We start from the raw sequence: 26597 nt of genomic DNA on the forward strand, positions 1-26597 counted from the left end.
GCCCGGTCATTGCCCATTTGGCTGCGTTCCGGGTTCCACCAGCTGCGCAGTCAGCAGCTCTCGATGGCTCGTTGGTGAGGGGCCCTCGGGATGCTCATCGGCCCGGCAGGTGAAACGCAACATTACTCGCTCGCTAGAGGGCCCATTGTTGCGTATGAGCCACGGAATGGAGCTACTCTTACTTGGGGAGCCAGTTTTGTGTCCACCGACCGCAGAGTGGGGGCGCGCCCTCAATTACGGGCTTCATTCCATTTCCTGTACTATCGAAGTGGTCACATCATTATTGGTATTTGCATACCCTTCAACTCTCCGATCAGGTTGGAAAATATGCTAATGGAAGGGCTCTAGACTACTGCCATCAGGAAAGAGGCTGGTTTGATCATCCACGCAGGATCACTACTTGCGCCTCCGAATGAGAGACACCTTGCAGCCGGTGGGATTCCTATTATTAGGTGATCTTCTCCATTCACCCCACCCCTAGTATTGGACGCCGTCACAGCGACAGTAATGACGGGCAGCATCGGGAGACTGGGAGAAAGTTAAACATTCTAGAGGTCTTCATTTCACAAACGTCAGCCCAGGATCAATGCATTCCACCATATTGAAATCGTCCTTACTGGCGGTGTACTATGCAGCTAGAGTCGCATGAACAGGTTACAGAAGTCTAATTCTATCTACCCACCGCAGGAGCTACATTAGGTTTATCTAACACGATACACCTACATGCAGCTACATCGTGTTTATTCTGATCTGCTCTGTACTAGACTCAATCCTTCTTATTATCGCCTGGAGGCAGCCGTCTCATATGCTCAGGTATAGAGTCACGAGTTTTGGGCACTCACCGACAGTATTCATCTCATTCCCTCGAACCATAATCAAAGCTGCATCAGGTGTTATTAGTGCTTAGCCCCCAGGATTTCTGCATAGTATTAGATATCACACCCGTCACAGACAGTGCTGTGTGGGTTGACCTTTCTGTCTTTGCTACGGGGATGGATTCGTGATATCCTTTTTTGTAGGATTCCAGAACAGTAGTTGTTTGTTTCTTCGATGTACTCCGTACTTATATTTTGCTTTAGACCTTGATATAAACCATACACACGGGGAGCTCTCTCTATCAAATGTAAATGCCATCCTGTTCATGTACATGCCTTGCCAAGAGCAATCGTGGCCTCCTATAGTGACAAGTCAGATGAACCCTGTCGTTGCCAGCATGCATTGGATATGTAAGATTTGTATCCCGAGAATGAATAGAACACTGCAAGTAAGAGCCCAGTTGTCAGTCAGGCAATCTTCTGGAGACGGAAGCAATAAGGCCGTCTTTATCCATCTGGTCCTCGGCATACAACAAGTGCACGCGAGGTTTTCAACAGAACTAGAGTCCCCAGGCCACATATACGCAGAAAGCACCATGGCTAGGCCAAGCTTGGTCAGGAATGAAATGTATCCAGAATCTTCCAGAAACCATGAATGCTCAGATTGTGAAATGGCTCGGATTACCGGAGATGCCCAGTCATTAACTGTCACTCGCGGCACATCATCTGACATATGAAGTAGACGGTTGATCTGCATGGTCTCCATTAGAGAATTTATTGACGTAGTTGCACTGACGTTGGATATAGTTCTCTTGTTTTTCTAGACTACCAACTGCTCGCTCTTGGCTGTGGGCTCATGGCTGGTTCTGACTATGGGGTTGATTGATAATTGGTCTAGTAACTATTCATTAATCGCGTTATTTTAAACGGGTGCTTGGTTCTCGACGCTTGTTCGCTTCTAGAAAATATTTCTATATACCAGAGTCATTTAGTAGTTTTCTGGCTTGTAATTCTTCGGCGGAGATATGCTGCTGGAATAGTAGTAGCAATAACTTCAATGTACGTTATGTGGAAGTATTAGCCGAAATATATAGATCCGAACAACACTCCACAAGTCGTACTACGGGCAACGAAGTCAAGGTGATGCCAACATGAGTGTGTGGGAATGTGCCCTAACTACTAAAAGTAACACTACAAGTGATAAACTAGTACTAATATAAATGTATCACTACCGAGCACCCCTCGTCTCAATATGTTGAGTGACATAGATCAAACCCATGCTAGCAGTATCGGACAGTAACAACCCTGTTTCTGAGGTCTACCTCCTGAAGTGGTGAGCAAGCAAACTGATCTTGATTTAAATAATATGAGTATTCTTCAGTGTTATGACAACCACCTCACTTGAGATTAGGCGACCAGACATCTTGACCGTGGTTGACTGTTACTGCCTCAGGCACCAAATACTAAACCAATTCTGCAGAAGTGGTGCCAGGAACTTGCCGCACCGCGTAAGAGGCATAGCCGCGCGCAACGCGAGACTCCAGGAAAAAGGATATCGGAGCTCAGTATCGGAAGTAGCTCAAACACCTTATCTGCAAAAAGCACACTCAACCCACCAACCACTCTATTGGAATTTGTCGCCGCTTTGAGGGCAACTGATTCGACTCTTTCAATACCCATTACGCTTATTGTGACACCCTTGAGGGCTCCTCCAAAATGTGAGCGTCTTCACCTATCATCGCCGGCTACGGGGCTAATTACTCTTTCTTCTAGGGAGAGCTTCGATAACATCTATCTCGACCTCTCGAAGCAGCATGGAAAGTGCAAGCTGGCGGAATCTGGCTTAGGATGGAAGCCTTCCGGTGGAGGCGAAACGTTCACTCTTGACAGCAGCAATATCGGCGCAGCCCAATGGAGTCGAGCAGCAAAGGGATATGAGCTGAAAATCTTGTCGCGCTCCTCGGGAGTCATCCAGCTTGATGGATTTGACCAGGAGGTATGTCCGGGAATAAGTCTGAGTGATGTCAATATGAGAGAAGAGGCTGTTCTAATCTTTGCCGCCGTGGACGCTAGGACTTCGAGCGATTGAGCAAAGCCTTCAAGATCTGGTACGGTATCAACATGGAAAGCCGAGAGCACGCTCTTCGTGGATGGAACTGGGGCAAGGCAGAATTCACCAAAGCAGAACTATCCTTCAACGTGCAGAACCGACCGGCATTCGAAATCCCCTACTCCGAGATATCGAACACGAACCTTGCCGGAAAGAATGAAGTCGCCGTGGAGTTTGCTCTTGGTGGCGAGGGTAACGAGCCCGCCAAACCGGCTGGTAGCACGAAGAACCGTGGTCGCAAGGCCGCTTCGGGTCCGGACGAACTTGTTGAGATGCGATTCTACATCCCAGGAACGGCCGTGAAGACGGAGAAGGGTATCAAGGAGGAAAATGCGGAGAACCCGGACGAAGAGAACGGAGCCGAGGAAGAAGAGGGCGAAGAGCAGAATGCAGCAAACTTGTTCTACGAGATGCTCATGGATAAGGCGGAGATTGGAGATGTGGCAGGCGACACATTCGCTACTTTCTTGGATGTCCTGCATCTTACACCCAGGTGCGTATCACCCAGACGATATCTTGGATGTGTGTTAACGAAATTGCAGAGGTCGGTTCGATATCGACATGTACGAATCATCCTTTCGGTTACGCGGTAAAACCTACGACTACAAGATTCAATACGCTTCTATCAAGAAGTTCTTCCTGCTTCCGAAGAACGATGACACACATACATTGATCGTTCTGGGTCTTGATCCCCCGCTACGACAAGGCCAGACTCGCTACCCATTCTTGGTAATGCAGCTGAAGTTGGACGAGGAAATCAGCTTGGAGCTCAACATGACAGAGTGAGTACAGCAGATGAATCAGTGGATCGCATACAGCTGACAATCTATCAGTGAACTCTTGGAAACTCGCTACAAGGACAAGTTGGAGCCCCGCTACGAGGAACCCATCCACCAGGTGGTCACGAAGATCTTCCGTGGCCTGTCAGGCAAGAAGGTCATCATGCCGTCGAAGGACTTTGTCAGGTCAGTGAAACGGTATCCCATGTTAGCTTATGCTCTACTTACTGACATCCTACAGCCATCACGGTCACAGTGGAGTCAAGTGCTCCATCAAGGCGAACGAGGGTCTCCTCTACTTCTTGGATAAGAGCTTGATTTTCGTCCCCAAGCCTGCCACTTACATCCAGATTGAGAACATTGCGATCATCACCATGTCTCGTGTGGGTGGTGCCATCTCGGCCAGCAGAACATTTGATATCACAGTTAGCTTGAAGGCTGGCCTGGGAGAACACCAATTCAGCAACATCAACCGGTATGTGGATCTCTATAACGCTCAAATATTTAGCAGAGGCTAACATTCCCTAGCGAGGAGCAACAACCCCTCGAGGAATTCTTCAAGGCGAAGAACATTCGCTTCAAGAACGAAATGTCCGACGATGTATGTGTAACCTTGCAAATTCCTCATCCATTCGCGTGTTCATCATCACTAACCTCCCTGACTAGGCCTCGGCTCTCATTGCGGCAGCTCTTGACAATGACGACATGGGCTCCAGCGACGACGAAGGCGTCCGGGCTGACCGCGGCTCGGCCGATGAAGACGAAGAATCCATTGACGAGGACTTCCAGGCTGAGTCTGATTCTGACGTCGCGGAAGAATACGACTCCGCGCACGAGAGCAGCGGCAGTGCCAGTGACGCCGAGATGGGTGATGCATCTGATGGAGAAGACGATGACGAGGATGAGCCCATGTCAGAGGCGGAGGGAGCGCGGCCGAAGAAGAAGACGAAGGTTGGAAAATAATTTTAACGTCTTAAGCCCGTTGCTTGTATTTTTTTTCTCCCGACCGCGTCCCCTATTGTTATGATGATTATCGCATAATGAACCGGGCTCATCTATCTGGATGACTTTTAGCATAGTCCTTCTGCCGCTCTTGCTCTGTACTTGGATTTTTGACATCCCTGTAAATGTATACTAAAATGTGGCACACATAAAGGACTGTTGACCAACTGAACACACCATAGTTAGCTAACTAGGAAATCCCGTCCACCACCATAGCAAGTAGTACCACACCACCATACTGTACCCAAAACATCACAACAAAACAAGACACGTCCAACAGCCCTCCAACATGATTCCCTCCTAAAGTTTGCTTATTGGCAACACTATCGATTATCACCTGCATGTCATGTGCATAACATGTCATAAACCAGGACGCGACGCCGATCCATGTTCGTTTCGTCCGTCCGTTCGTTCGTTCGTATCCATATGGGATCTACGATCATAGAACGAGAACCCTCCCCAGCCAAACCTTCTGTACAGTAAGTGGGGGGAAATGGATTCGACTTGTAACATCCTCAATCATGAATACGTGCCTCAATATAGGATATATCACATGCCATTATTGTATCCCTATCCCTACTGGGGGGTCATTACTATACTAGTACTACTAGTAGTAGTAGTAGTTGGGGTTAAGCGAGCTGCACTAATTAAGTAATACTGTACGTAGTAGTAGTATTTACTGTAGTTGCTGCATGTATGTATGTATGTATGTATGTTTGTTTACTGCAGGATGAAATATGCCCGATTGCCATGGTTATTTCAAACCTGTCTTGCATGTTGGGTGGTTACGATAGGTTCGGATGTTGATGTGCGGTGTAGGGGGGTGTTTGTTGTGTGTGAGGCAGAGGCAGGAGTAGGTGTGTGTAAGTAAGTAACTGTGTAGCCTCATGATTTACTCCGAGTCGGGTTTCTGGCTCCCTTGCTCTGTGCACTGGTTCGATCATGGGCGATGCAGGGTTGGTGGTGGTGGTGTTTCATTGGGTTTGGGTTATTTATAGAAGGATAGGGTGGTTTAATTAGATAGAAAGTAGATACTGGAAGCAGGTAGGTGAGTGATATCTTGTTTTGGGGAGAGGGTGAATCCCAGAGAAGGAAATACTTATACAACCCCCCTTTTGATGGAAGTAACATTTTGGACGTAAATTCGGAGAGAGATGAATGAAATTCGGATCGACTGGACTCAAATACTTTCTCTTTCGTAGTAGTGCTAGAACCAACCGGCAAGTTCCTATGGTGTGACGCCTGCTTCCAGACCGTTGGGCGAAGCAGCAATGATTGGCTGAGGAAGGAAAAGCCTTGACTGCAACTTACGGCATAGGATGTTATTCCGGCCCCGACACAACAGAGTCAGTGTCCATTATGGGTATTAGTCGGTGGTATTCTTCCTCCCCCTGACTGCTTGCCGTCCCGCCCGTTACGCGGTTACGCATGGAAATACAGACTAGCCTGCTTTTGCTTTGCTCCTCCCGAAGGAGAGAAGGTGTTGTCCCGTGCGGTGCCAGCAACCTTTTCTTTTCCTGCCGGTTCCATAGCTTACCTACCAGCTGCTTCTTACGCCCGATTATCTGTATGTCGTTCAAGACAGGTGGGTTGGGCTTGCGTATAAATGGCCATCGGATGATACTTGCAGGTCCCAGATGATTCGCACCGTCCTTCCAACTAATAATAGCCCACCCGCAGCGGATCTGTCTTGGAAAGCAAACCTGGGAGTGATTGCCGTCGACCCAAGGTCCGGTAGATTGAGCACTGTGCAGGACACACGGGTCAGGAGTTCAATTTATCAGGCCTTCCTGATTGTACAGCTCCAAAACCTCGCCCTCCCAAAGTGGAATTCTCCCCATTCCCGGATGCACATCCTATTAGATAGTAGATAGTCAATGGTTCCAGGGTTGGTTGGTTGGTTGGATTCGTTCCCCACGATCTTACTGACTTCGTACTGTAGTACACCTGACCCCCCCGGGGAGAATGGTTTCGCATCTCTTATTAAGCTAGTGGTGTCCAAAAGATCTCGAGGGACTTTAAGTTTGACTTTGGGGGATTTTCTTATTGCTTTTTCGTTATGGACATGTCCGGTTAAGAAAAAAAAATAATCACTGGCTCTGTTGCTAAGGTAGGAGGTAAGTACAGTAGTGACAGTTAAAATACTCCAGGGTGATTAGTTCGCAATGAAGTTCCGAGTAAAATAATGATGACCATGGAGCCGTTGTAATTCGGAATGTCGCGGTTCTAGATAGGTGTGGGAGGGTGTAAACAATAGGTAACGCTGGGAAAGAAACTCCAATTGATCATAGATAGAGAGGATGAAAAAGTGTCATATTTAAAAACCAAACGGTGTGCAATCAAACCGTCCATTGGGGAAATAAAATAAAAGTGGGCGACAGGACAGCAGGACTAAAAGGATTGATTAACTAGTTAGCCTGCCTTCCCATACAGTCAGTCAGTAGTAAGTTAGGTTAGTTTAGTTTGGAGCAAAGTAGAGAGAAGAGAAACCAGAGCCCCCCTTTCTTTCTCGGACAGGGCCACCAAACAGTCTGGCTCCAACGACTAAACCACACCCCCATCACTCCGCAGGTCCCAATCGCTCTCCCTCTTTCCCCTGTTCCCTCAGTACGTATTCACTTCTCTCTTTCATCGTCCTTTTCATTTCTTCTCCCCGACTTTTGTTTTTTTCCTGTTTCGTTTCGCATCATCTCCTCCACACCCTGCTTTTTTAGCTGTGTTTTTGAGATCCTCCTTGGGTTCCAGCTATAATCCCATCCCCTTGGCTCGTTATTGAACTGAACCTCACCCTTTTACCGGTGAATAATAGTATCCAGGTACGCAGGCTGGCTCCTCTATTTTCTGGCCCCCCTCCCCTCCTCCCTACCTTCTCTTCTGCATCCCCACGGACCATACGTGGAATACGGTTATCCTCCACGTTGCTGCTTCGATTATTGCGGCTTCCAGACCTTCCCCTTGACTGCTTCCTGCAAGGACTTTGTCGCTAACGAAGAAGGTACTACCTATTCAGGGGAACTTCCTCATCGACGCTCGCTACTACTTGCTTCCTCTACGCTCGCTTCCCATATTACCTGCACACCCTTCACTTCCACAATGGGTAAGCTTGTCGCCCTGTACCCTTCCTTTCCTCATCAACCTGCGATTTGAAAGAAACCACCCCCCCTTTTCTACCTGCCACCAATTCTCCCTATCGTGTCCGAAACCCGGCATCCTAGCGCGTTGTGATACCACCATGGCACGTTCCAGGAACCGAAGTGCGGATGGTCGCTCTCAAGGAGATTCGGAAGCTCCTCCAAGCTTCCTCCAGAAGGGCTCGCAGAGACCGAAGCGCCATTCGTTTTCGCCTGCCCTCGATCGCTTGTCTTCCGAAAGTGAACGACAGGATGATGAACCAGTTGCTGACTCTGCTTCGCACAATGTAGCTACACCACCCCCTGCACCGGTTGCCAATGGCACGCCCGTTTCGTCCTCTCCCCCCAGCAGCAAGCCCAGTTCGCCCTTCGTTGAGCGCAGTAACCCAATGGGCGCGGGAAACGCTCAGACCGTGAGCTCCAAGGACCCCAAGGCTGTTGCTCAAGCTGCTACGGATATGAAGAATGTTGTTCGCCGGAAGCTGACCGGCTACGTTGGTTTTGCCAACCTGCCCAACCAATGGCACCGTAAGAGTGTCCGCAAGGGATTCAACTTCAACGTGATGGTTGTTGGTAAGTGCCCAACAGGCGGAACCACGCATGGCTGCAATTTGTTCAATCTAATACACCACTAGGTGAGTCCGGCCTCGGAAAGTCGACTCTCGTGAACACACTCTTCAACGCCTCGCTCTACCCTCCTAAGGAACGCACCGGCCCCAGCCACGATATCATCCCCAAGACCGTTTCTATCCAATCTATCAGCTCCGATATTGAAGAGAACGGTGTCCGTCTCCGCCTGACCGTGGTGGACACCCCCGGATTCGGTGATTTTGTTAACAACGACGACTCGTGGCGCCCGATTGTGGAGAACATCGAACAGAGATACGATGCCTACCTGGAGGCCGAGAACAAGGTCAACAGAACCAACATTGTCGACAACCGCATCCACGCTTGCGTCTACTTCATCCAGCCCACTGGCCACTCCCTGAAGCCCCTCGATATCGAAGTCATGCGCAGGTTGCACACCAAGGTCAACCTGATCCCTGTGATCGCCAAGGCTGACACCTTGACGGACGAGGAGATTGTGGACTTCAAGAAGAGGGTAGGTTGACCCCTAGTTCCATTCCTATTTGTATAGTATGCTGATGCAATCACTCTCAGATCTTGGCCGATATCCAGCACCACTCCATTCAGATCTTCGAAGGCCCCCGCTATGAGCTTGACGACGAGGAGACTATTGCCGAGAACCAGGAGATCATGTCCAAGGTCCCGTTCGCTGTCGTTGGTGCCAACTCCGAGGTCACGACCCCTGATGGCCGGAAAGTGCGCGGTAGAAGCTACCCTTGGGGTATCATCGAAGTCGACAACGAGGAACACTGCGACTTTGTCAAGCTGCGCCAGATGCTGATCCGCACCCACATGGAGGAGCTCAAGGAACACACCAACAACTCTCTGTACGAGAACTACCGCTCCGACAAGCTTACCCAGATGGGCGTGGCCCAGGACCCAAGCGTCTTCAAGGAGGTCAACCCCGCTGTCAAGCAGGAGGAGGAGCGTGCCCTCCACGAGCAGAAGCTCGCCAAGATGGAGGCCGAGATGAAGATGGTCTTCCAACAGAAGGTCGCAGAGAAGGAGAGCAAGCTGAAACAGAGCGAAGACGAACTATACGCCCGACATCGCGAGATGAAGGACCAACTGGAACGGCAACGTATGGAGCTGGACGAGAAGAAGGCGCGCCTCGAAAGTGGGAGGCCAATCGAAAAGGAGCCGAAGCGAAAGGGATTCTCGCTTCGTTAGACGCACGCACGCATGACTGGTACCCCGATGCCTTTGCCAAGGGACTTACATCAAGGACCACCGAGGTTACGGATGGTCGTCGGAGGCACTCAGGTGGTTTTATGTTGATTTCTCCACGACTCCCGATTGACCGCACGCTCTTTCTAACCCGCCGCCTCTTTTCTCTTGTGTTTATTTGTTCTCACCCCCACACTCCCTCAAACCTCTACTTTTCTCGTATCTGCTTCCAGTAATGACTCTATTATCGACCGGGTGGACCGCAGAAGAAAAGACAGCCTTTGTTTCTTTTTTCTCTTCTTCAGCCGAAACCAACCACCAGTTGGGGCTTGACTAGGAGATGTGGCCGGAACACCGGAGCTGAATCCAGCTTGGTGATAATGTCTGGATGCTCCCGTGCTTCTGGTCGTGGAATCGCAAGACGACGCACGGGGTGACGGCCTGGAAGACCGCTTTGGGTTCGGAATTCACTGCTTCATGTCCACCATTCGCTTCTTGTTATGTACTTTTGCCTACGCTATACCTTGTTCCCGTCCGATTTCCTATTCCCCGTTGTGGCCTGGTACTCCTACTTTTTATTTCGTCTTCGGTACACTTTTTATTTTTTTTTTGCCTCTTTTACACCATTTTAGTGAGATCACCCACCCCTGACCATCTTTGTATTTTCTGGACGTTTTTCCTTGTTCCTCTGCTGTTTCTGTGCGCTAGTTGTCAATCTGAAGTGTTATTGAAGAGCGAACGATACGATAATGGAAGCGGGAGGTGTATGAGCGAAGAAAGCAAGACGAAGCTGGAGGTGCTTCGGGCGGTTGTGATGTATTGTTCCATGGCCAGCTGGGTGCGACAGCAGCAGAGCTCATTCGACGAAAGGCGTATTCAGTAAGAAGCGTGTAGGGTGGATATATGCCTACTGTGACATAGTAATTTCAATCCAAAACAATCGAGCAGTATCCAGCTTAACACCAAGAAATGTGGGTGGGGCAGCTTTGTCGCTCACGATGACTCTCCAATTCTATTCGTATCAAAAATAGGCTATCAGAGTATCGTCTGTAGTTGCTCATGGTTTTGGATACCCCTGGATGCTTCTTTAGGGAATCGATTTTGCTAGGCATAAAAGCCCTCAGTGACCGGAAGACCCATTCAGTAAATGCAATCAATAATCCGGATACCTACTAACCAACAATTACCCAGAATCGATTTGCACACGACATGGGGAAGAGCTCGCCTGGATCATGACATCGATAAGCTTTTTTCCACCGACGGTTGTGTTGCATCATTGCGGGCGGGCGACGTCACGGGAGTGCGGCTGATGCTCGAACGAACCAGTTGACCGAGGGAGACTAGGCTGAGTAGGACTAAAAGTAGTACGTAGTAGCTTCTTCCCTCAGCTGGCACACTTACTCTCTCCAACTTGCACCAGAACCGCCGTTCGTTCCCTTCAAGGCCAAAACCCACCGCTGTCCCCGCCCAGCCTCCCTTCCCAAGTGGATATCCATCTGCTTCCACCGCTCAATTAGTTTCCCCGATATTCTTTCTTCGTTCCTTCTCCTCCTTTTCCCTTTCCCTCCTCATCTACTATTGCTGTTGGCTGCTCCATTGCCGCACCGCCGTTCCACTCCCCGGTATCTCGGCCCTTTCTTACTACTAACCAACGACCCTCCCTACATTCCTGCTTCTTCATCCGACTTCCCGAGACAAGCGATCGCAATGGCCCCTGCTCCGCCCGCTAATCTGCCTCTGCCTGAGAGACTCAAGGCTCTGGCTCAAACACTGCAGTATGTGTCGCATGTCCCGGAACTGACGGCTGGTACTGACGAGGTCTCCCCTACTTAGATTTGCTTGGTTCGCTGGGTAGGTTATAGCTCCGTCCTATTTCGCACCGTCTGTTCTTTTTGGCGACGTTTCATCATACAACAAGACCACGGTCTTGGGCCTGGCCAGCAGGACTTGCCTACCGCACCATCCCTCACCACTTCTCGCTTCGAACGGTCGGACCGAGCATATTCGCTAACGCATCATAGGCATGTGACGCTTCTCCTTTCGGTTTTCCGCTATGTTTTGTCCTACATCACGTTCAACTACTACTCCTCGTCGGCGCAGGTAGCCTACCGCCTTGCGTTTGTTTCCGCTGCCGCGACATACGGAATTGTGGTGTACAAGGGACACATTGCCCGTGGCCGTCTCCAGGGCAGTGTTCCCAACATTGCGCTGAAGCTGGCTGGTGATGAAAATGTTCAGTACCTCGGTAGGTGATGGCGATCAAATAGCGAAGACAATGATACTGATAAGCGTAACTAGGTATGGCTTTGGTCTGGCTCTACTCGCGCCAGATCCCGTTGGCCCTGCTTCCTTTCAGCGTCTACTCCATCTTCCATGTTGCGACTTACACTCGTGCCCACCTGATTCCCACCATTCAGGGTCCCGCCCCTGGTGCCCCGGCCTCTCCCGCTTCTCCTAGCGGTCCTAAGCCCGCCGCCAGACCTTCTCCCTTGGCCGATACCATTGGACGGTTCGTCAAGCAGTACTATGACGCCAGCATGCACCTAGTCGCACAGCTGGAGATGTCTCTCCTCTTCCGCTTGGCCGTCGGCATCCTCACCTTCTCCAAGGGTAGCTTTGTGCTGTTCTTCTTCTACCTGGCCTTCTTCCGCGCCAGATACTCCCAGAGCTCCTTTGTGCAGCAGGCGGTCCGCCACTTCATCGCGAGAGTCGATGCTTCGGTTTCCCACCAGAGCACCCCCCCGGCGGTTCGCCAGGGTTGGGAGTCCTTCAAGGCTGCCGTGGGCCAGGCCTACGAGGCTACGGATCTCAACCGTATGAGCTCCGGTGCTGCGAAGAAGCCCCAATAGAGGGCCGTCAGGATTGGTTCAGGACGTTCAGGATTACAACGGAATTGGTGAACTGCCCCGTGAATCTACGTGCATAAGATTTTTTGGGAGCCGTTTGTTCTGGACACCGATTATTGAGACTGATGTGCCAGTAATGAATCTCCATGGCCAGCGATGTCGCCCTGGCCGAGGAGCACGGCCCTTTGATGAACAATGAAGGTTGTGAATAGTGGAGGCGAGACGAAGCGAGATTTGGGAGTAGCATCCGGGATGGTACTTTTAATTGCTCAGGGGGAGAACGCGGAGGAAGGTTACGTGAAATGTCTCAGCAAGTTTTTTTTCTGTCCTTGAATACGTCTCATTGTTATATATTCCAATGCGACAGTATAGTGTTAGTGGCTGTCGTACTCTGCCTTCCCACTGGATTATGAGGGATTAGTAGGATCGGAAGTAGCCTATGGAGAGCGTCGGCGTCCGGCGGGTCCGATTAGACTTCCGATCGAGCGCGGAATTGTGATGCAGTGGCCACGGCTCAGTCAGCGCGTAAGCAACGCAGCGATAGGCGGATTGCCCGGCGGAAGCTTTAAGAGACAGATGCCTGAGGCTGCCATTCTAACTCGGACGGCGGAGAAAACAGGAAACCGACCGAAATTTTGGGGCCTCCCGGACGCTGGCGATGATGCCCGAAAGATCTTTTTTATCATCGAGAGGTGCGATGCTCCCAACTCCCCTCTCCCGACCAGTGTTGGCAACATAAATTCCCCCGGAATCCACCTTTTCTCCCGCCTTGCTCTACGCCCAGTTCCTCTCGACTGTCATCCCATTCTTGTCCGGGGTGGCGTCCTTCCGTTAAACCACAGTCGCTCGCCGCATCCCAACCCCCGTGGTCTGGTCCGCACCACGATCCGGTGGGTTGCGGTATCCTTGCAATGAGCTTGACCTCGCGCGTCTTGGGCCTGTTCACGACGACAGAGACACCGTCTACCGATCCCCCTTCTCCTGCGTCGGCCTCTCAGTTCCCCAACGTTGCTCCCGCTACCAGCGACCATGTCTTTCATTCCGCCGGTCCGATAAGCGCATCCAGCGACCATAATGCTCAGAAGGCTACGTCCCTTGCGGACGAGGAGGAGCCTCGGCCTCCCTATCTACATGTATGTTTGTTGGTCTCGTGGAGTTGCGACTGTTTGACAAGCTTTGTCTTGATTGCATACAACCTCAGCTGTATTCTGACCATTGTTGCTTGGATAGGCTATGCTGGCTGGAGGTACCGGTGGTACCTGCGGTGACATGCTCATGCATTCGTTAGATACAGTGAAGACTCGACAGCAAGGCGATCCCCACTTCCCTCCGAAATATACCTCTATGACCTCGTCGTATGCTACCATCTATCGACAAGAGGGTTTCTTCCGTGGTCTGTACGGTGGTGTGACGCCGGCGCTGTTTGGGTCTTTCCCTGGAACGGTCATCTTCTTTGGTGTCTACGAGTTCACCAAGCGGAAGATGATCGACTCTGGGATCAACCCCAATATTGCGTACCTGTCTGGAGGTAAGGGTGTTTGTTGCTTCGCCATGGGTGGGCGATACTAATTCGGTTGCCGCTAGGTTTCTTCGCCGATTTGGCTGCCTCCATTGTATACGTTCCCTCCGAGGTTTTGAAGACGCGGCTGCAGCTGCAGGGACGCTACAACAACCCGCATTTTAACTCGGGATACAACTACCGCTCGACCACCGATGCTCTACGCACGATTGTTCGCCAGGAGGGTTTCTCTGCCCTCTTCTACGGCTATCGGGCGACCATCTATCGTGACCTTCCCTTCTCGGCCCTGCAGTTCGCATTCTACGAGCAAGAACAACGGTTGGCGAAGGAATGGGTGGGCTCGCGAGACATTGGACTGCCTTTGGAAATTATGACTGCAGTTACGGCTGGTGGAATGGCAGGTGTGATGACTTGCCCGATGGACGTTGTCAAGACGCGGATCCAGACGCAGCAGAACCCGGAAAGCTTGAGCTCGACCAAGTCGGCGGGTGAACCTGCGTCGACGAAGGAGAGCCCGCGCCAGCATACGTCATCGCACACGACGTCCACCCTGCGCACCCACTCGCGACCCATCTCGACGTCTGGAGCATCGACGTCGGTCGCGCCGCCCGGGGCTCCCCGTCTGGATACCTCGTCTTTCTTCACTGGCTTGAAGATGATCTACCAGACCGAGGGCATTGCGGGGTGGTTCCGCGGAGTCGGACCCCGCGGAGTGTGGACCAGTATTCAAAGTGGAACAATGCTGGTCATGTACCAGTACCTTTTGAAGAAACTGGAAGCTTACCAGGGGGTGGATGATCTGAGCCCTTTGTGAGGGTAAGCTTTTAACTTGCATTGAAGATTTGACATCTGCGATCCGATAGTGAGATTACTATCGACGGGTGTCTGGGACACACGGTGGGGTGTCCGCTGTAGATAAAAAGAAAAGAGCGCACCACAACCGGAGCATGAGCATGAGCATGAGCATTATAGACGGCTATGTTGGAAGGGGTGACCGGACGGGAGTGGTATGATTTTTACTTTGTTCTTTCTTCTTTTTCTTTCTTTTCGGCTTCTTGTCTTCTAATTATTGGATTCCCATTCCCCTCCCGTCGTTTTCCCCGCATGTTGAGAGCTTGCATGATTGCATGATCGGGTGGTTGTGGTTCAGGGCGCGCATTTTGTTTATAGGAGGAAGGACATCATCTCATGTACGGATACTTTTACATTGATAGACATTAGACAAGGGCTGGTAATGAAGCATTGTATATTATTCTTCAAGAGAGAGAAGAGAGTTTTGAGTAGAACCAGAGTTAATTCCTAGCAACAACAACAATAACAAAGCGATCGACAAAGAGAAACCCGCCAGTTGCCGAGGGGCGCGAGAAGAGAAAAAGTAAACAAAAGCCGGATGCGGTCAGAGCAGCAGCCGGACTGGATTGGCTCCTCCGCCGCTGTGACCTCACGAGATGCTCGCTGAACTGCGACTGATTCACTTCCCTCTCTTAGTCTGGCTCTGGTTACTACTCGCTGGTACTACTACTACTCCTCTCCTGTTCGCCTGTCTCTTGTTTACTACCTTACCTTGTTTACCTTTCCCACCACTACTACTACTACTTACTTCCTTCTTTCTCCCTCCCTATCTTTCCCTATCTATATACCCTTATACTATCTACCCACACCCACCTATCTTTATCCCTTGCACTTGTGCCACTGGTCGCATGGTCTTACGTGGACCCCGTACCCGCGCGAATCGTCATGCCTACCGGATTGCCTTATTTGCAGAAACTGCGCAAGCCCCAACTTGCAGAATGGGCTGAGCTCACTGACCTCCAGGAGTAAGCAGCTCCCCATGTCCATAATGACTGGCGCTGCGCTGTGGGCGCGCGCGCACACACACACACCCTCTCTCTCCCTCTCTCTTCTAACAAAGCAATAGCTATGAGGACCTCACCAAACCAGACCTCGCTGCCGCTCTGGACAGCCATCTCCAAGCCAATGAGTCCATCTTCAAAACCGACGCGCGTCTGGCCGATTACTACCGGCGACTGTCGCAATCCCCGCGCGTGTACTCCCCCACCAAGAGAGCCCCTAAGGTTGAAGTCTCTCCAACGCCGGATGAAGCTCCTCGATCTGTGCGCCGGAGACAGGTGAAGGCCAAGGTGGAGCGCGAGCCTACGTATGATACCCCGCGCACGATAACTCCTCACTGTCGCGACTGTTTTTTGGCCTCAATTCCGCTAACTTCCCACAGAGAAGAATCTGAGCCCCAGACCCCCGGACAGGTGGTGGGCGTGCAGCCGCCAACGATGTCATCGTTGGTGTCGGAGCTACCGCCCTCGCCGGCCGTGGTTACCGACGTGATTGATCGCCAGACAGCCGCGTGGGGCAAGTCCGTTAGCGAACTGTGGTCGGAAACGGGTGTGCACGAGCGTACCGAGTCGCTCCGCTCCAACCTTAGCAGCGTTAAGGCCTTTGGCACGTTGATATTATCGGTCGAAGCCCTGAACGTGTTGCGCGCTGTTGTGCCCTGGAATTACGTGGGCACTGTTCCTATGCCCCCGTGGACGCATCTCTCGGACTTGAAGATCGCCATTCCGGACATTTTCATTCTGGTCGAGGGGCATTTCTGGGCTGTCGTCTCGCTGTGGGCGTTGATTAGTGCGGCGCTGCCCTTTACTGTCGCGTACTTTTTCAATCTGAGCTTGCAGGCTGCGCAGGCTGGGTCGCAGGTTCGTCGCGGTCGCGCTGGTGTGCATGCGAGCTTCGATCCGCTGAGCTTCTATATTGCCAAGGCGGTTATCACGTATTTGGTCTACACGGAGCAGTTCACCTTCTGGGGTGCTTATCAGGGGTTGACGATTGATCGGTTGGAGGGGTCTGTTCCTTGGGGGTTGAATGGGGCGTTGGCGGGGAGTGCTATTGGAGTGATTGGGACTCTGTACGAGGCGATTCTGAGGAAGTGATGTATAGTTGGCAGCGGCAGTGGTGAGTGGACAGAGTACAGATGATGAGGGTTAGAGGTGTGATTGGGGTGTTTGACTGATTATTTTTGACTTTTGGCTTCGTTTTGGTCACTTCCATCTACGTTATCCTTGGTTGTTTTTCGGTCAGGGCGTATCAGCGGACTGGACTGCTGTTACTGCTATGCTTTGAGGGCGATGGGCGCTGTAGTATTGCTTGATATGTTTTAAGTCTAAATGTTAGGATGAATGAATACCAACATCTATACCGCCATCCACTAACCCAACAAACATATCCAACCTATCCAACCACATAAAATAGTCTAAGATGATGATGAACGTTTAAACCTCCCCGCCAACTCCACCGTAAACAACACCGCTCCCCCAGCACTAACCTCCACCTCCTCCGCCCGAATATGATTACTCGTACTAATCTGGCCCCCGATCTCCGTTTCCCAGGATTCCACATCCCACTGGAACCCCTTCGTCGTGATCCTCTCCGGTCCAGAGAGTGGAATAATGCCCACGTTTTCTTCCAGGAGATACTCTTCTTCTTCTTCTTTCCTTTCCCCGGAGGTAGTAGAGATAGCTAGATCAGCCCTCTTTACCCCAGGAGTACGAATCACATTCTTCCCCGGATGTAGGATAAACGTGATACTTTCTTCCGAGACGAGATATAATGCGCCCTCGTTCCCATTTCCCCTTCCTTCCTTCATATTTCCTCCGGAAGAAGAGGAAGAAGAAGAGGAAGACGGGATGGTAGAGTTAGAATACAAATGATGTATCTGTGAGAATGCCTGATCGACGCGGCCGCCGAGACCGCCGAGGATTAGTATTGACAAGCTATCACTTTCTTTGTATTCTTGGGGGGTGGTGGATGATGATGATGATGATGAGGATAAGATTTCGGCAGTGTTGGCGCGAATATACCGCAATGCTTTGGTGAAATCGGTGCTGTAGTCGTCGTGGTGGTAGATCACGTTTACCCCGTGCGACTCGTAGTGGGCTTTTATTGTTGGGTGGATGGAGTCCAGGTCGCCGATTATGGTGGTGGGGTGCTGTTCCATACATATTAATATCGTGTAGAGAGTGAGAGAGGTATTGATGTTATGGGTGGAGAGAAGTAGTATAGTGTAGTACTATCTTCCTATACAAAGGATATTTGCATGCATATAGATAGCGTATATATAGCATATATACTAACTAGTATATAGCATGGATATGAACATGGGTATGAAAGGGTATATATACATACATCTACATCCTCTCTCCCCCGCGCTTTCATCATCTCGTAAAAGTGGTTGGCGCCACCGTCGGCGCAGACGGTTGTTAGTGCTATCTTTTATTCAGTATACGGTTTTCTGTATAGGGTTTTATATAGAGTGTATGGATATGGGGGCATACCATGCTGTTGTAGAACATCATATGCTCTCTCGTTGATTGGATGGTTGAGGATGAGCAGGGCGTAGGGACTCGAGGGAAGGCCTTCTTCCGTTCGGAAGAATTGGGTTGGGTCCCAGGTCATTAGCCTTGTAGTTGCCATGGATCGCTGGGTGGGAATATGAGTGAGTAGTTTTAATAGTAAGATATATGCAGATGAATAGATTTTACTATGTTAGTAGTAGGTAGTTATGTTACTAGGAAGTGGAAGATAAGATATGGTGGGGTTGAGAGGGAGGGGTGTGTTTTGGGTCCCGCGAAAATTTGGTAGAGTTCGGTGATAACAACTTTCCCCGTCCATAAGAGTGTCCTTGGGGTTCTGATGCTCACATAGTTTCTTGATTAATAGATTAGATATTAAATGGGCACGCGATTACTACTACCCCTCAGTGATCTTCTATCATGGATGACTAAATACTTTCAGAGAGGGTATTGGTGGTGGCATATCATTCAGTCATAGCATCATCAACTACTTACAAGTAGTAGTATATGTGAGAAGAAGATTGAATATAAATATTCCATCAATACTCACACTCCTCCAACCTCATCATTATCTCCAAATGTCCATACTCTGCCGCCCACACAAACGGCGTCTTCATAAACGAATCCACCGAATGCGCATTTACCTCCTCGCGATCCAACAGCAACTCCACAATCCTCTTACTCCCGGCCTCTGCCGCATAAGACAGTGGTGATCGCGCCGTCTCATCACTCCACTCCGCATCAACATCCTCATCCGCCAGCAACAACCGCACAATCGCCTCATTCCGATACTCTGCTGCATACGATAGTGCTGTTCGCCGGAAAATATCCACTTCATTTGGCCGGACATTCCTGTTCGCCAGCAAGATCTTCACTAATCCCTCGTCCTGCTTCTTAGCTGCCCACACCAGCGGCGTGAAGTAGAAGTAGTCCAGCATGTAGCTGTTGAAATCGCCCCGCTCCAGCAGCAGCTTGACAAGCCAGTGGTTCCCGTATTGGGCTGCGCATACTAAGGGGATCTTCCAGTTGTTGTTCTGCACGTTGACGTCTAGGTCTTTCTTGGAGAAGAGAGCCCGCGCGAGTTGTCGCGATGGACCTTGGTCTTTGGCCAGGATATGCAGGAGAGTGTCCCCGTTGGCTTCCCGCGTCATGAGCTGCTTGGAGGAGAGTCGGTGGATGAGCTCGGGGGCGGAGAAGAGGAGCATGTATTGCTCGACTGGTCTGCAGAGACCGAAGAGGAGGAGCAGGATCTCCAGTGGGACTTGACTGGGGATGCTGACTGTGAAGCATTAGTTGATGTGCAGATGTATATCAACCATGTGGAGTCCTTACCAGGTGCCATCATCTTCTGTCCAGTATACATCTTGTCTTGTGTACTGTGTAACCTGGATATAGTCAAGATTATAGATCGGACTGCAGACCGGAGTAGACAATGAACTTCAGCAGACTCAATACATACCCTCCGGGGCCACCTTTCTTATCTACATGATTTCAGCTCACTACTCGGTATAACCAGATGACACTAAAATGAGGAGAATCATCCCATCCATGCAATTCAGCACTGGCAGCACCAACAGCGTATCGCGCCCCCCTCTGATTGGTCAATTCGGGGCGGACCAGCAGAACAGCCCAAACAGGCAAGAACATCCCTGCCTGAGGCATCCAGCGTCAAATCGAGGTGGTGGAATTGGTTTGCATCTCCATCTCCATCTCTCATCCCCGTCCACCTCCATCCACTCCCATCCGTCGGTTTCCCGCCCAATTCATGCCGCTCGCCTCGCGGTGATCCCCCCTCCTCTTCCTCTCCTCTTTATCATCACCTCCCTTAATTGTCAATCCCAACTTCCCCCCACTCTCACCCGCCATGTTTCGCTCCGCACCTCGAGCTATCCTCCGCGCACCGGCTGTCGCAGTCCGTGGCCCGGCTGCCAGACGATTGATAAGCACCAACACACCCGCCGACTCCAAGCCGAGGAGTTGGAAGAACACCGCTGCCCGCTTGGGTCTGGCCATTGGCGCTGTCTACTACTACAACACGAGCCCCTACTTCGCTCAAACCCCGTCCTGTACGTTGTTGCCGTTGCCCGTTGCCGCTGGGTTTTTTCCCACCGCATGCATGGCGGTTCGCCGTCATGCCTCGGAAGGACGAAAGAAATCCATCACATCACCCACCCCCTCCCATCAGGCCAGTTCAGCTAGCTAATGATGCAGTCTCTCTTCTCTCGCAATCTAACTCCGATTCCGCCGAGGCCGAATCTTCTCTCACCATCGACTCCATCAAGCCCAAGATCCGCGAACAGAAGCAGAAGAAGCCTGCTCCCGCTCCCACTCCTGCTGCCCCCGAAGTCCCTCAAGATGATGCGCAACAACCCTCCCCCGAAGCTGCTTCGATGAAGTCCCCCGAGGAGCTCGAGGCCGAGGCCGGCCAGGAAGGCGCCTTCAACCCCGAGACCGGCGAGATCAACTGGGACTGCCCTTGTCTGGGCGGTATGGCTCACGGACCTTGCGGTGAGGAGTTCAAGGCTGCTTTTAGCTGCTTCGTGTACTCCTCTGAGGAGCCTAAGGGTATTGACTGCATTGAGAAGTTCAAGTACGTATAACTCATCTCCGAACCATAAGCATGGAATGCATTACTAATGCGGGGAACCACTACTCAACAGGGGCATGCAAGACTGCTTCAGACTACACCCCGACGTGTACGGCGCTGAACTCGAAGATGACGAGGAGGCTGCTGCTGCCGCCGTTGCCGCTCCCACTCCCGAGGCCGGTGACGAGCAGCCCGTGACGGCCGCTCAGATCGAAGCTGCCTCTCACCCCGAGGAGAAGCGCGCCCATGCACAGGAGATCAACGCCCAGACGAAACAGGAACTCGCCGAGAAGGGTGAGCTGGCTGAGGCGGAGACCTTGGTGCCCAAGGCGGCTCATGATGCTGTTCCCCAGACGGAGAAATAAGCAAATGAATATACCATATGGCAGAGCTTGGAAGATGCAGCATTGGAATATCGAAGAACAGGAAGCATAAATGACTTGAATAAATAGAGAAGAATGTTGGGGAGATGTATAAGATCGGGCAAGCCAGTGTATTACTATATGCATGCATGATTTCTTTTTTTCAGCTCATATTTATACCCGCTCGTCCACTCAGTCTCGTCGTCTTCCCATTTTCTTCGTTCATTTTATTCTCCGTTACTCTGTTCGTGATATCCTCCTGCTCTTCTTTCCCTCTTCTTATTTGTCTCTGTCTCCGTTTCGATCTCCAGTCTGGCTGACTCTTCTCATTGATTGATCTATCAGCATCTCCGACCCTCTCTATATCCACTTTACCTTTTACCTTTTTCTTTTGAGTCACACTGTATCTAAGTAACTGCCCCTGCGCTGCACCTGCACCTGTACTTGTACCTTTTCTTTTCCATGTTTAGCATCCCGGTCCAAAAGAGAGGGGAGAGGGAGAGCGAAGTAGATTGAATAGACATAGATGATTTCATTTCCATTGCAGTATCTTTAGCCCCTTTTATTGAAGCAGCAAACGTGGTTCTTTGAAAAAGTAGAATACATTCTGATTCGATATGAGATGATTTCTAATTTAACTGGCTGTAGGATGGCTCATGCGAGTGAGTGATTGTGTAATAGCATGTTGCGTTTCCAGGGCAGTAAGTAGGAGAGGTCACGTCTCATCACATCACGTCTATCTCCTTCTGCGCTACCCAGCTGGAGTTAGCCAGTTGGAGGAGATTAGTAGAAGAAGCAGGGAGTAGGACGGAATATAATCATGCCGTGCCCAGGGAGCTTCTTCTATCTCCCTATAACAAACCACTGCGCAGTTGTTCTGTGTCGGGAGGAACCACACACAAAGTAAGGAATGATCACTGTGTTGAACAGATGATCTGTTTGCTATGCTTGGGAATGCATGCGACATACCCATTCACTTCCACATCACATCGCCGATGTATCAATAACCGAGTGGTTGGTTGACTGTCAGACAAAGCCTTGTCTGCACATGATCAGGCTGAAACCATGCACACGAGGTAAACAAGTGTGCGTTTGTGACAAGTTGTTAAACAATCAACCCACTGACTGATGGGACGACTGACGCGAAAAGCGTAATAGTCAAAGACTAGTCCGAACAGCGCACTGCTGGTCTTTTCTCTAGTTCATGAATGTATACCATGACTGTTAGTTTCCATCGAACGCATCATCTACCAGTTTACGTCGCTCAGTTGGAGTTTCCGGGATCGGAAAGCCGCCCTGGCCGCGCTTGATTTGTCCATTCTGGTGTCGCGATGGGGGGAACGCTTCTCTGCGGCTGCAACACTGTCAGTGTATTGATTACACTTGAAATACTGCAAATAACGTACCATCAGTGTTGGTCTCCGCTTCATTGGTCATTTCGTAGTTGAGGACCAGGTTCTTGATCCGTTGCTGTTCCTCGCGGTCGGCTTGCTGCTGGCTTCGCATTGCCACGGCGAAGCTGGAGTCGGAGGGCAGGTCGATCGTGCGGGTCTGCATGGTTAGTCATGAGCCTTGCAAGAACTAGATGGAGAACCTACCTGCTGCTTGTTCCCCTTCTTCGTCATCAATGAGAACGCCATGGTGTTGTTCGTGGGCTTGGGTGCCTCTGGCGGGGGCGTCTCAAGCGCTGCCTCACGTCCAGACCGCTTCATCGGCAAAGGTATGTCAAACACACCCTTGCGTTCGAATTTCCGGGATTCCATGCTCTCCGCCATCATCTTCTCGAATTCGCGGTCAAATTCGGCTTCCGCTTCTGGGTCGCGTTCCTCTTCCTGTCGAGTCACGAAGATCTCTTCGTCTTCAGACTCACTGTCGCCGTTTTGTTCGGCGTTCGGACCGGACACCTGTTGATACGTTAGTAGATAATCGCAATCTTAACGTCGGTCAACGAACCTCAGCCTCGTCGCTCGACTCCTGGTCCTCTTCCTCGAGCATTACGTCCTCCTCCAGACCCTCGTCTGACGAGCTGCTCTCCGCATCGTCCTCATCAGGCTCAGCGGGTCTCTCTGCATCCTGCGTCTTGAAGTTCTGCGCCACAGCTTCGCTGAAGATCTGAGTAGCCTCGGCCAGATCAGCTGCTAGCTTCCATTGAGGACGAGTCATGGAGAAGGTATCCTGGACTAGAAAATCAACGTCCATTGGCAGGGGATCCTTCGTATGCATGTAGTACTGTTTTAATTAGCCTCGAATTTCTTGCGGGCAGTGGCAAAAATACCTGGAAGAAGGTCAAGAAGAAGTCAAGCTTCTTTTTGGCCGAGCCCCGATCAAAGCAGTGGCCGCAGGTGTCGAGAAGAGTGCAGACCAGACGGACACGGAAGAAGTCATCAGGCAGGTCAAGCGGGTTGATCCTTCCAGGCATGGGCGTACCACCCTCTGAGAGCTGTTAATGACGTTTCGCGGACGGTGTCGACTCACTCACCATGACCAAAAGTAATTATGCGATACAAGGTGTCAAAGATCACCGGCGAGTCAATCATCTTGTAGTTGTAGAGCTCTCCGAGGTACTTGACTTCAGCGATTCGCTTCTGATTGAACTTGAAATCGTTCTGCTCCAGACCCAGCGTGATCTGCTCGAGGATGTTGTCCACAACGCCGATGACGAAATCCTGGTGATATCTATAAAGGGCACTGACGAGGATCGCGAGAAGGTGGATGTTGCCATATTTGACCTTCACCGGTTTGCTGAAGACGCGCTCCAAAATATCGACCACCTATCACGCAGTTAGTATGATCTTCGTACACCGCATCGCTTCATGCTGTACTTACATCTTGTTCCTCCCAATGAAGCTTGCGGATCGACTTCAAAATCTTGGTGTAGTTGCGCTTGTTCATATCCAGGTAGACCAGTCTCCGAATGTAAGACTCCATAGGGGTGCGCTCCTTCTGCTGAATGGCAGGTCGCGGTGGCGGATCAACGTAGTAGACTGCATTCTCAATGATCATCCGTTCCTGCTGACCCAGATGCTGGACAGTCTTCTTCCTTCCTAGAGTCTCCAGGAAGGAAGCCATCCTCGGGGACGTGTCAGGGTTCCGAAGCAGATAGCGTCCACAGTTCTCTAGGAGATGCCCGATGATCTCAATGTTCATGCGCGAAAAGTCATCCAGTGAAACCTTGAAGCAGTGGAAGATGATATGCTCCGGAACTACACCAAACTTGGTCAGTTCGGCCAAATAACGGACATTGCTCATCCGAACCTGGCCCAGGAACTCCTTTGACTTCCGGCGCTGGAGGCTTCGGAACTCCTCATCCAGATAGTTGGTGATTCCCTGGGGAATATCAGGCATGTACTGTCCTAGCGTTGCAACCAGACGAGAGTACAAAGGAAGAAGATCGATGCGGCCCTTGGGGACATCGGAAACTGCCTTGATGAGCCTGTTACGAGACGCCTTTGAGTTCAGGAAGCAGAAGTCTAGCGCCAGCTGGTCAACCTGGTCCTTAGTCTGCAGATCGGGCAGCTTAGCCAGAAGCGCATCCACCTGGGCGCCGACAGTCTTGCTTGCGATAGCAGTAGACTGGTCATCGGCATCTGCTGCAGCCTTCTCCTCGGCTGACTGCGCTTGACCAGCTTCAGTCTTCTCCGTTTCTGTGCCGTCTTCTTCTTTCTTCTTTCCGGCCTCATCCTCCGCCTTCTTCTTCTTGCCATCCTCCAACAGTACAGCCGGCACTTTACCCTTAAGATCGACCAGATTCTCGTAGAAGCGCCGTTCCTCTTCGTCTTCCCAGATACCGGCGCCCTCTCCTTGGCCACGCAAGTACTCGCTAGCCTTCACCAGGCCGATACCACCGCCCGCTCCAGCATCAGCGGCTTCCTTCTCGGCCAAAGCTGGCATTTCCACGCCCAGAACCTCACACAGGACCTGAGTGTTGGTAACCAGTTTCTCCAGTGACTTCGTCTGCTTCTCAAAGTTGGCCTGGCGGTCTTCGAAGATTTCGCCACTCTTCACGTATGCTTCGGCATTGCGACGGCTCTGGGCGGCCAACGCTCTCTGATCGCGAACAACATGTGTCTTGACATCCTCCAGGTATCGATTCAGGATATGCTTGAACCGAAGCTGAGTCTTCTCCGAAGTGAGCGGCGGGTCATCACCCTCCGGGGCTGTTGTTGCATCCGCCTCCACATCGCCATTAACAGTAGTTGTAGCACCATCAGCCTCGACAGTCTTCCTACCCTCCTCGACCATCTTCACGCCCAGCACATCCCAACTGAAGCTCTTAACAAACAGCACAGCCAGTGGCAAATTTGAATGGTCGCGATCATGTCCAAGCAGGTCCTTCAACACCTCCAAAGGAAACGGCTCGGGCTCCCTCTCACCATCTTTACCAGCAGACGGCGGCGCTCTTCTCACCGGCCCATCTGTCGCCTTTCCGCCAATACCAACAACTCCATCCTTGCCCTTCGCGCCCACATCATCCGGCTTCTCAATATCATCCAGTGTCTTCAACACCCCCACCAGCCACAACTCCGTAACAACCCTCAACAACACCCGATGGCGAGACAACCGTTCCTTTTCCTCGCGCTCGCGCAACTCCTGGCTGAGCGCCTTCAGCTGTCCTCTATCCGGGGTACTCAGGCCCCGCCCTAGCAGCCATCCGATCTGGCGGGTGAATTCGGCAGGTCCGAAGCGCTGGTGCAAGGCACTAGTGATTTCGACACCTGTAGCAATTTCGCCGGGCGATTTGAGCTTGCAGAGACCTTCATAGCAGGCGGAGATAATTTCCGACAGGTATTTGTGCAGCGAGAGGGTGCGGATATCGGTTAGGAAGGTTTGTTGGGCAGCGGCGTTGATTCCGGTGCGGAGGCGCTTGATGAAAGCGGTATTCTTTTTCAAGGCCGAATCGAGGGATTTGCTGACCGGAAAGACATCTGTTGCATCAAGCGATCAGTTAGTTAGTTAGGTAGTTACAATAACTTCATGTGGTTCCGATGCCGGATCATGTTCATGTAACGGCGTAGTGGGTTGAATTGATGAGGAGGGGGGAGGGGTTTTCTTTACCACTCTCGCCGGCCCATACTCTCTCATTTTGGAGGCGGAGATCCCCTGTAGACAGAAGGAATAAGTTAGCGAACCCAAGTTGGGGGGAAATTTGGTGACATGTGGTGTGGAGTGGGATTGGACATACGCTTCCTCTGACGATCCATTGCTTGCCGCGGTGTGCGGTGGTGGTGCAGCAGCAGCAATCAGCGCGTGGGTTGATCTCAACTGTCCGGGGAACCTTTCAAAGAGTG

The 26597-nt window shown here is 51.2% G+C and overlaps 9 protein-coding genes across 9 annotated transcripts; 6 read left to right on the forward strand and 3 right to left on the reverse strand.

The window, feature by feature from the left end:
* Nucleotides 1-2531: 2531 nt before the first annotated feature.
* Nucleotides 2532-4667, forward strand: POB3 (FACT complex subunit POB3; the record flags this gene model as incomplete). The annotated part of the gene is made up of 8 exons (XM_041684415.1): nucleotides 2532-2533; nucleotides 2589-2811; nucleotides 2889-3418; nucleotides 3468-3707; nucleotides 3759-3890; nucleotides 3946-4179; nucleotides 4233-4305; nucleotides 4371-4667. Coding segments are annotated over 8 exons (1731 nt in total).
* A 3271-nt stretch (nucleotides 4668-7938) lies between these two features.
* On the forward strand, nucleotides 7939-9634 carry aspB (septin AspB; the record flags this gene model as incomplete). The annotated part of the gene is made up of 3 exons (XM_041684416.1): nucleotides 7939-8410; nucleotides 8473-8939; nucleotides 8999-9634. 3 exons carry the CDS (start codon nucleotides 7939-7941, stop codon nucleotides 9632-9634), a joined length of 1575 nt encoding a protein of 524 aa, XP_041538603.1.
* A 1704-nt stretch (nucleotides 9635-11338) lies between these two features.
* AKAW2_11884S (uncharacterized protein) lies at nucleotides 11339-12480 on the forward strand (the record flags this gene model as incomplete). The annotated part of the gene is made up of 4 exons (XM_041684417.1): nucleotides 11339-11406; nucleotides 11465-11482; nucleotides 11653-11876; nucleotides 11930-12480. 4 exons carry the CDS (start codon nucleotides 11339-11341, stop codon nucleotides 12478-12480), a joined length of 861 nt encoding a protein of 286 aa, XP_041538604.1.
* Nucleotides 12481-13388: 908 nt separating this feature from the next.
* Nucleotides 13389-14810, forward strand: AKAW2_11885S (putative mitochondrial carrier protein; the record flags this gene model as incomplete). The annotated part of the gene is made up of 3 exons (XM_041684418.1): nucleotides 13389-13610; nucleotides 13708-14005; nucleotides 14062-14810. The coding sequence occupies 3 exons, from the start codon at nucleotides 13389-13391 to the stop codon at nucleotides 14808-14810; spliced, it is 1269 nt and encodes a 422-aa protein (XP_041538605.1).
* A 923-nt stretch (nucleotides 14811-15733) lies between these two features.
* AKAW2_11886S (uncharacterized protein) lies at nucleotides 15734-16941 on the forward strand (the record flags this gene model as incomplete). Its single annotated transcript, XM_041684419.1, has 3 exons — nucleotides 15734-15813; nucleotides 15915-16154; nucleotides 16230-16941. 3 exons carry the CDS (start codon nucleotides 15734-15736, stop codon nucleotides 16939-16941), a joined length of 1032 nt encoding a protein of 343 aa, XP_041538606.1.
* Nucleotides 16942-17261: 320 nt separating this feature from the next.
* Nucleotides 17262-18481, reverse strand: AKAW2_11887A (thiamine diphosphokinase; the record flags this gene model as incomplete). Its single annotated transcript, XM_041684420.1, has 3 exons — nucleotides 17262-17996; nucleotides 18194-18273; nucleotides 18343-18481. The coding sequence occupies 3 exons, from the start codon at nucleotides 18479-18481 to the stop codon at nucleotides 17262-17264; spliced, it is 954 nt and encodes a 317-aa protein (XP_041538607.1).
* A 418-nt stretch (nucleotides 18482-18899) lies between these two features.
* Nucleotides 18900-19723, reverse strand: AKAW2_11888A (ankyrin repeat domain-containing protein; the record flags this gene model as incomplete). The annotated part of the gene is made up of 2 exons (XM_041684421.1): nucleotides 18900-19639; nucleotides 19693-19723. 2 exons carry the CDS (start codon nucleotides 19721-19723, stop codon nucleotides 18900-18902), a joined length of 771 nt encoding a protein of 256 aa, XP_041538608.1.
* A 501-nt stretch (nucleotides 19724-20224) lies between these two features.
* Nucleotides 20225-21312, forward strand: MIA40 (coiled-coil-helix-coiled-coil-helix domain-containing protein; the record flags this gene model as incomplete). Its single annotated transcript, XM_041684422.1, has 3 exons — nucleotides 20225-20426; nucleotides 20572-20950; nucleotides 21021-21312. The coding sequence occupies 3 exons, from the start codon at nucleotides 20225-20227 to the stop codon at nucleotides 21310-21312; spliced, it is 873 nt and encodes a 290-aa protein (XP_041538609.1).
* Nucleotides 21313-22556: 1244 nt separating this feature from the next.
* On the reverse strand, nucleotides 22557-26510 carry AKAW2_11890A (regulator of nonsense transcripts 2; the record flags this gene model as incomplete). The annotated part of the gene is made up of 9 exons (XM_041684424.1): nucleotides 22557-22663; nucleotides 22716-22860; nucleotides 22908-23213; nucleotides 23263-23538; nucleotides 23585-23742; nucleotides 23789-24080; nucleotides 24136-26234; nucleotides 26365-26409; nucleotides 26492-26510. 9 exons carry the CDS (start codon nucleotides 26508-26510, stop codon nucleotides 22557-22559), a joined length of 3447 nt encoding a protein of 1148 aa, XP_041538610.1.
* Nucleotides 26511-26597: the final 87 nt, after the last annotated feature.

This window comes from Aspergillus luchuensis, chromosome 1, assembly GCF_016861625.1.
Source record: "Aspergillus luchuensis IFO 4308 DNA, chromosome 1, nearly complete sequence".
Lineage (NCBI taxonomy): Eukaryota > Fungi > Ascomycota > Eurotiomycetes > Eurotiales > Aspergillaceae > Aspergillus > Aspergillus luchuensis.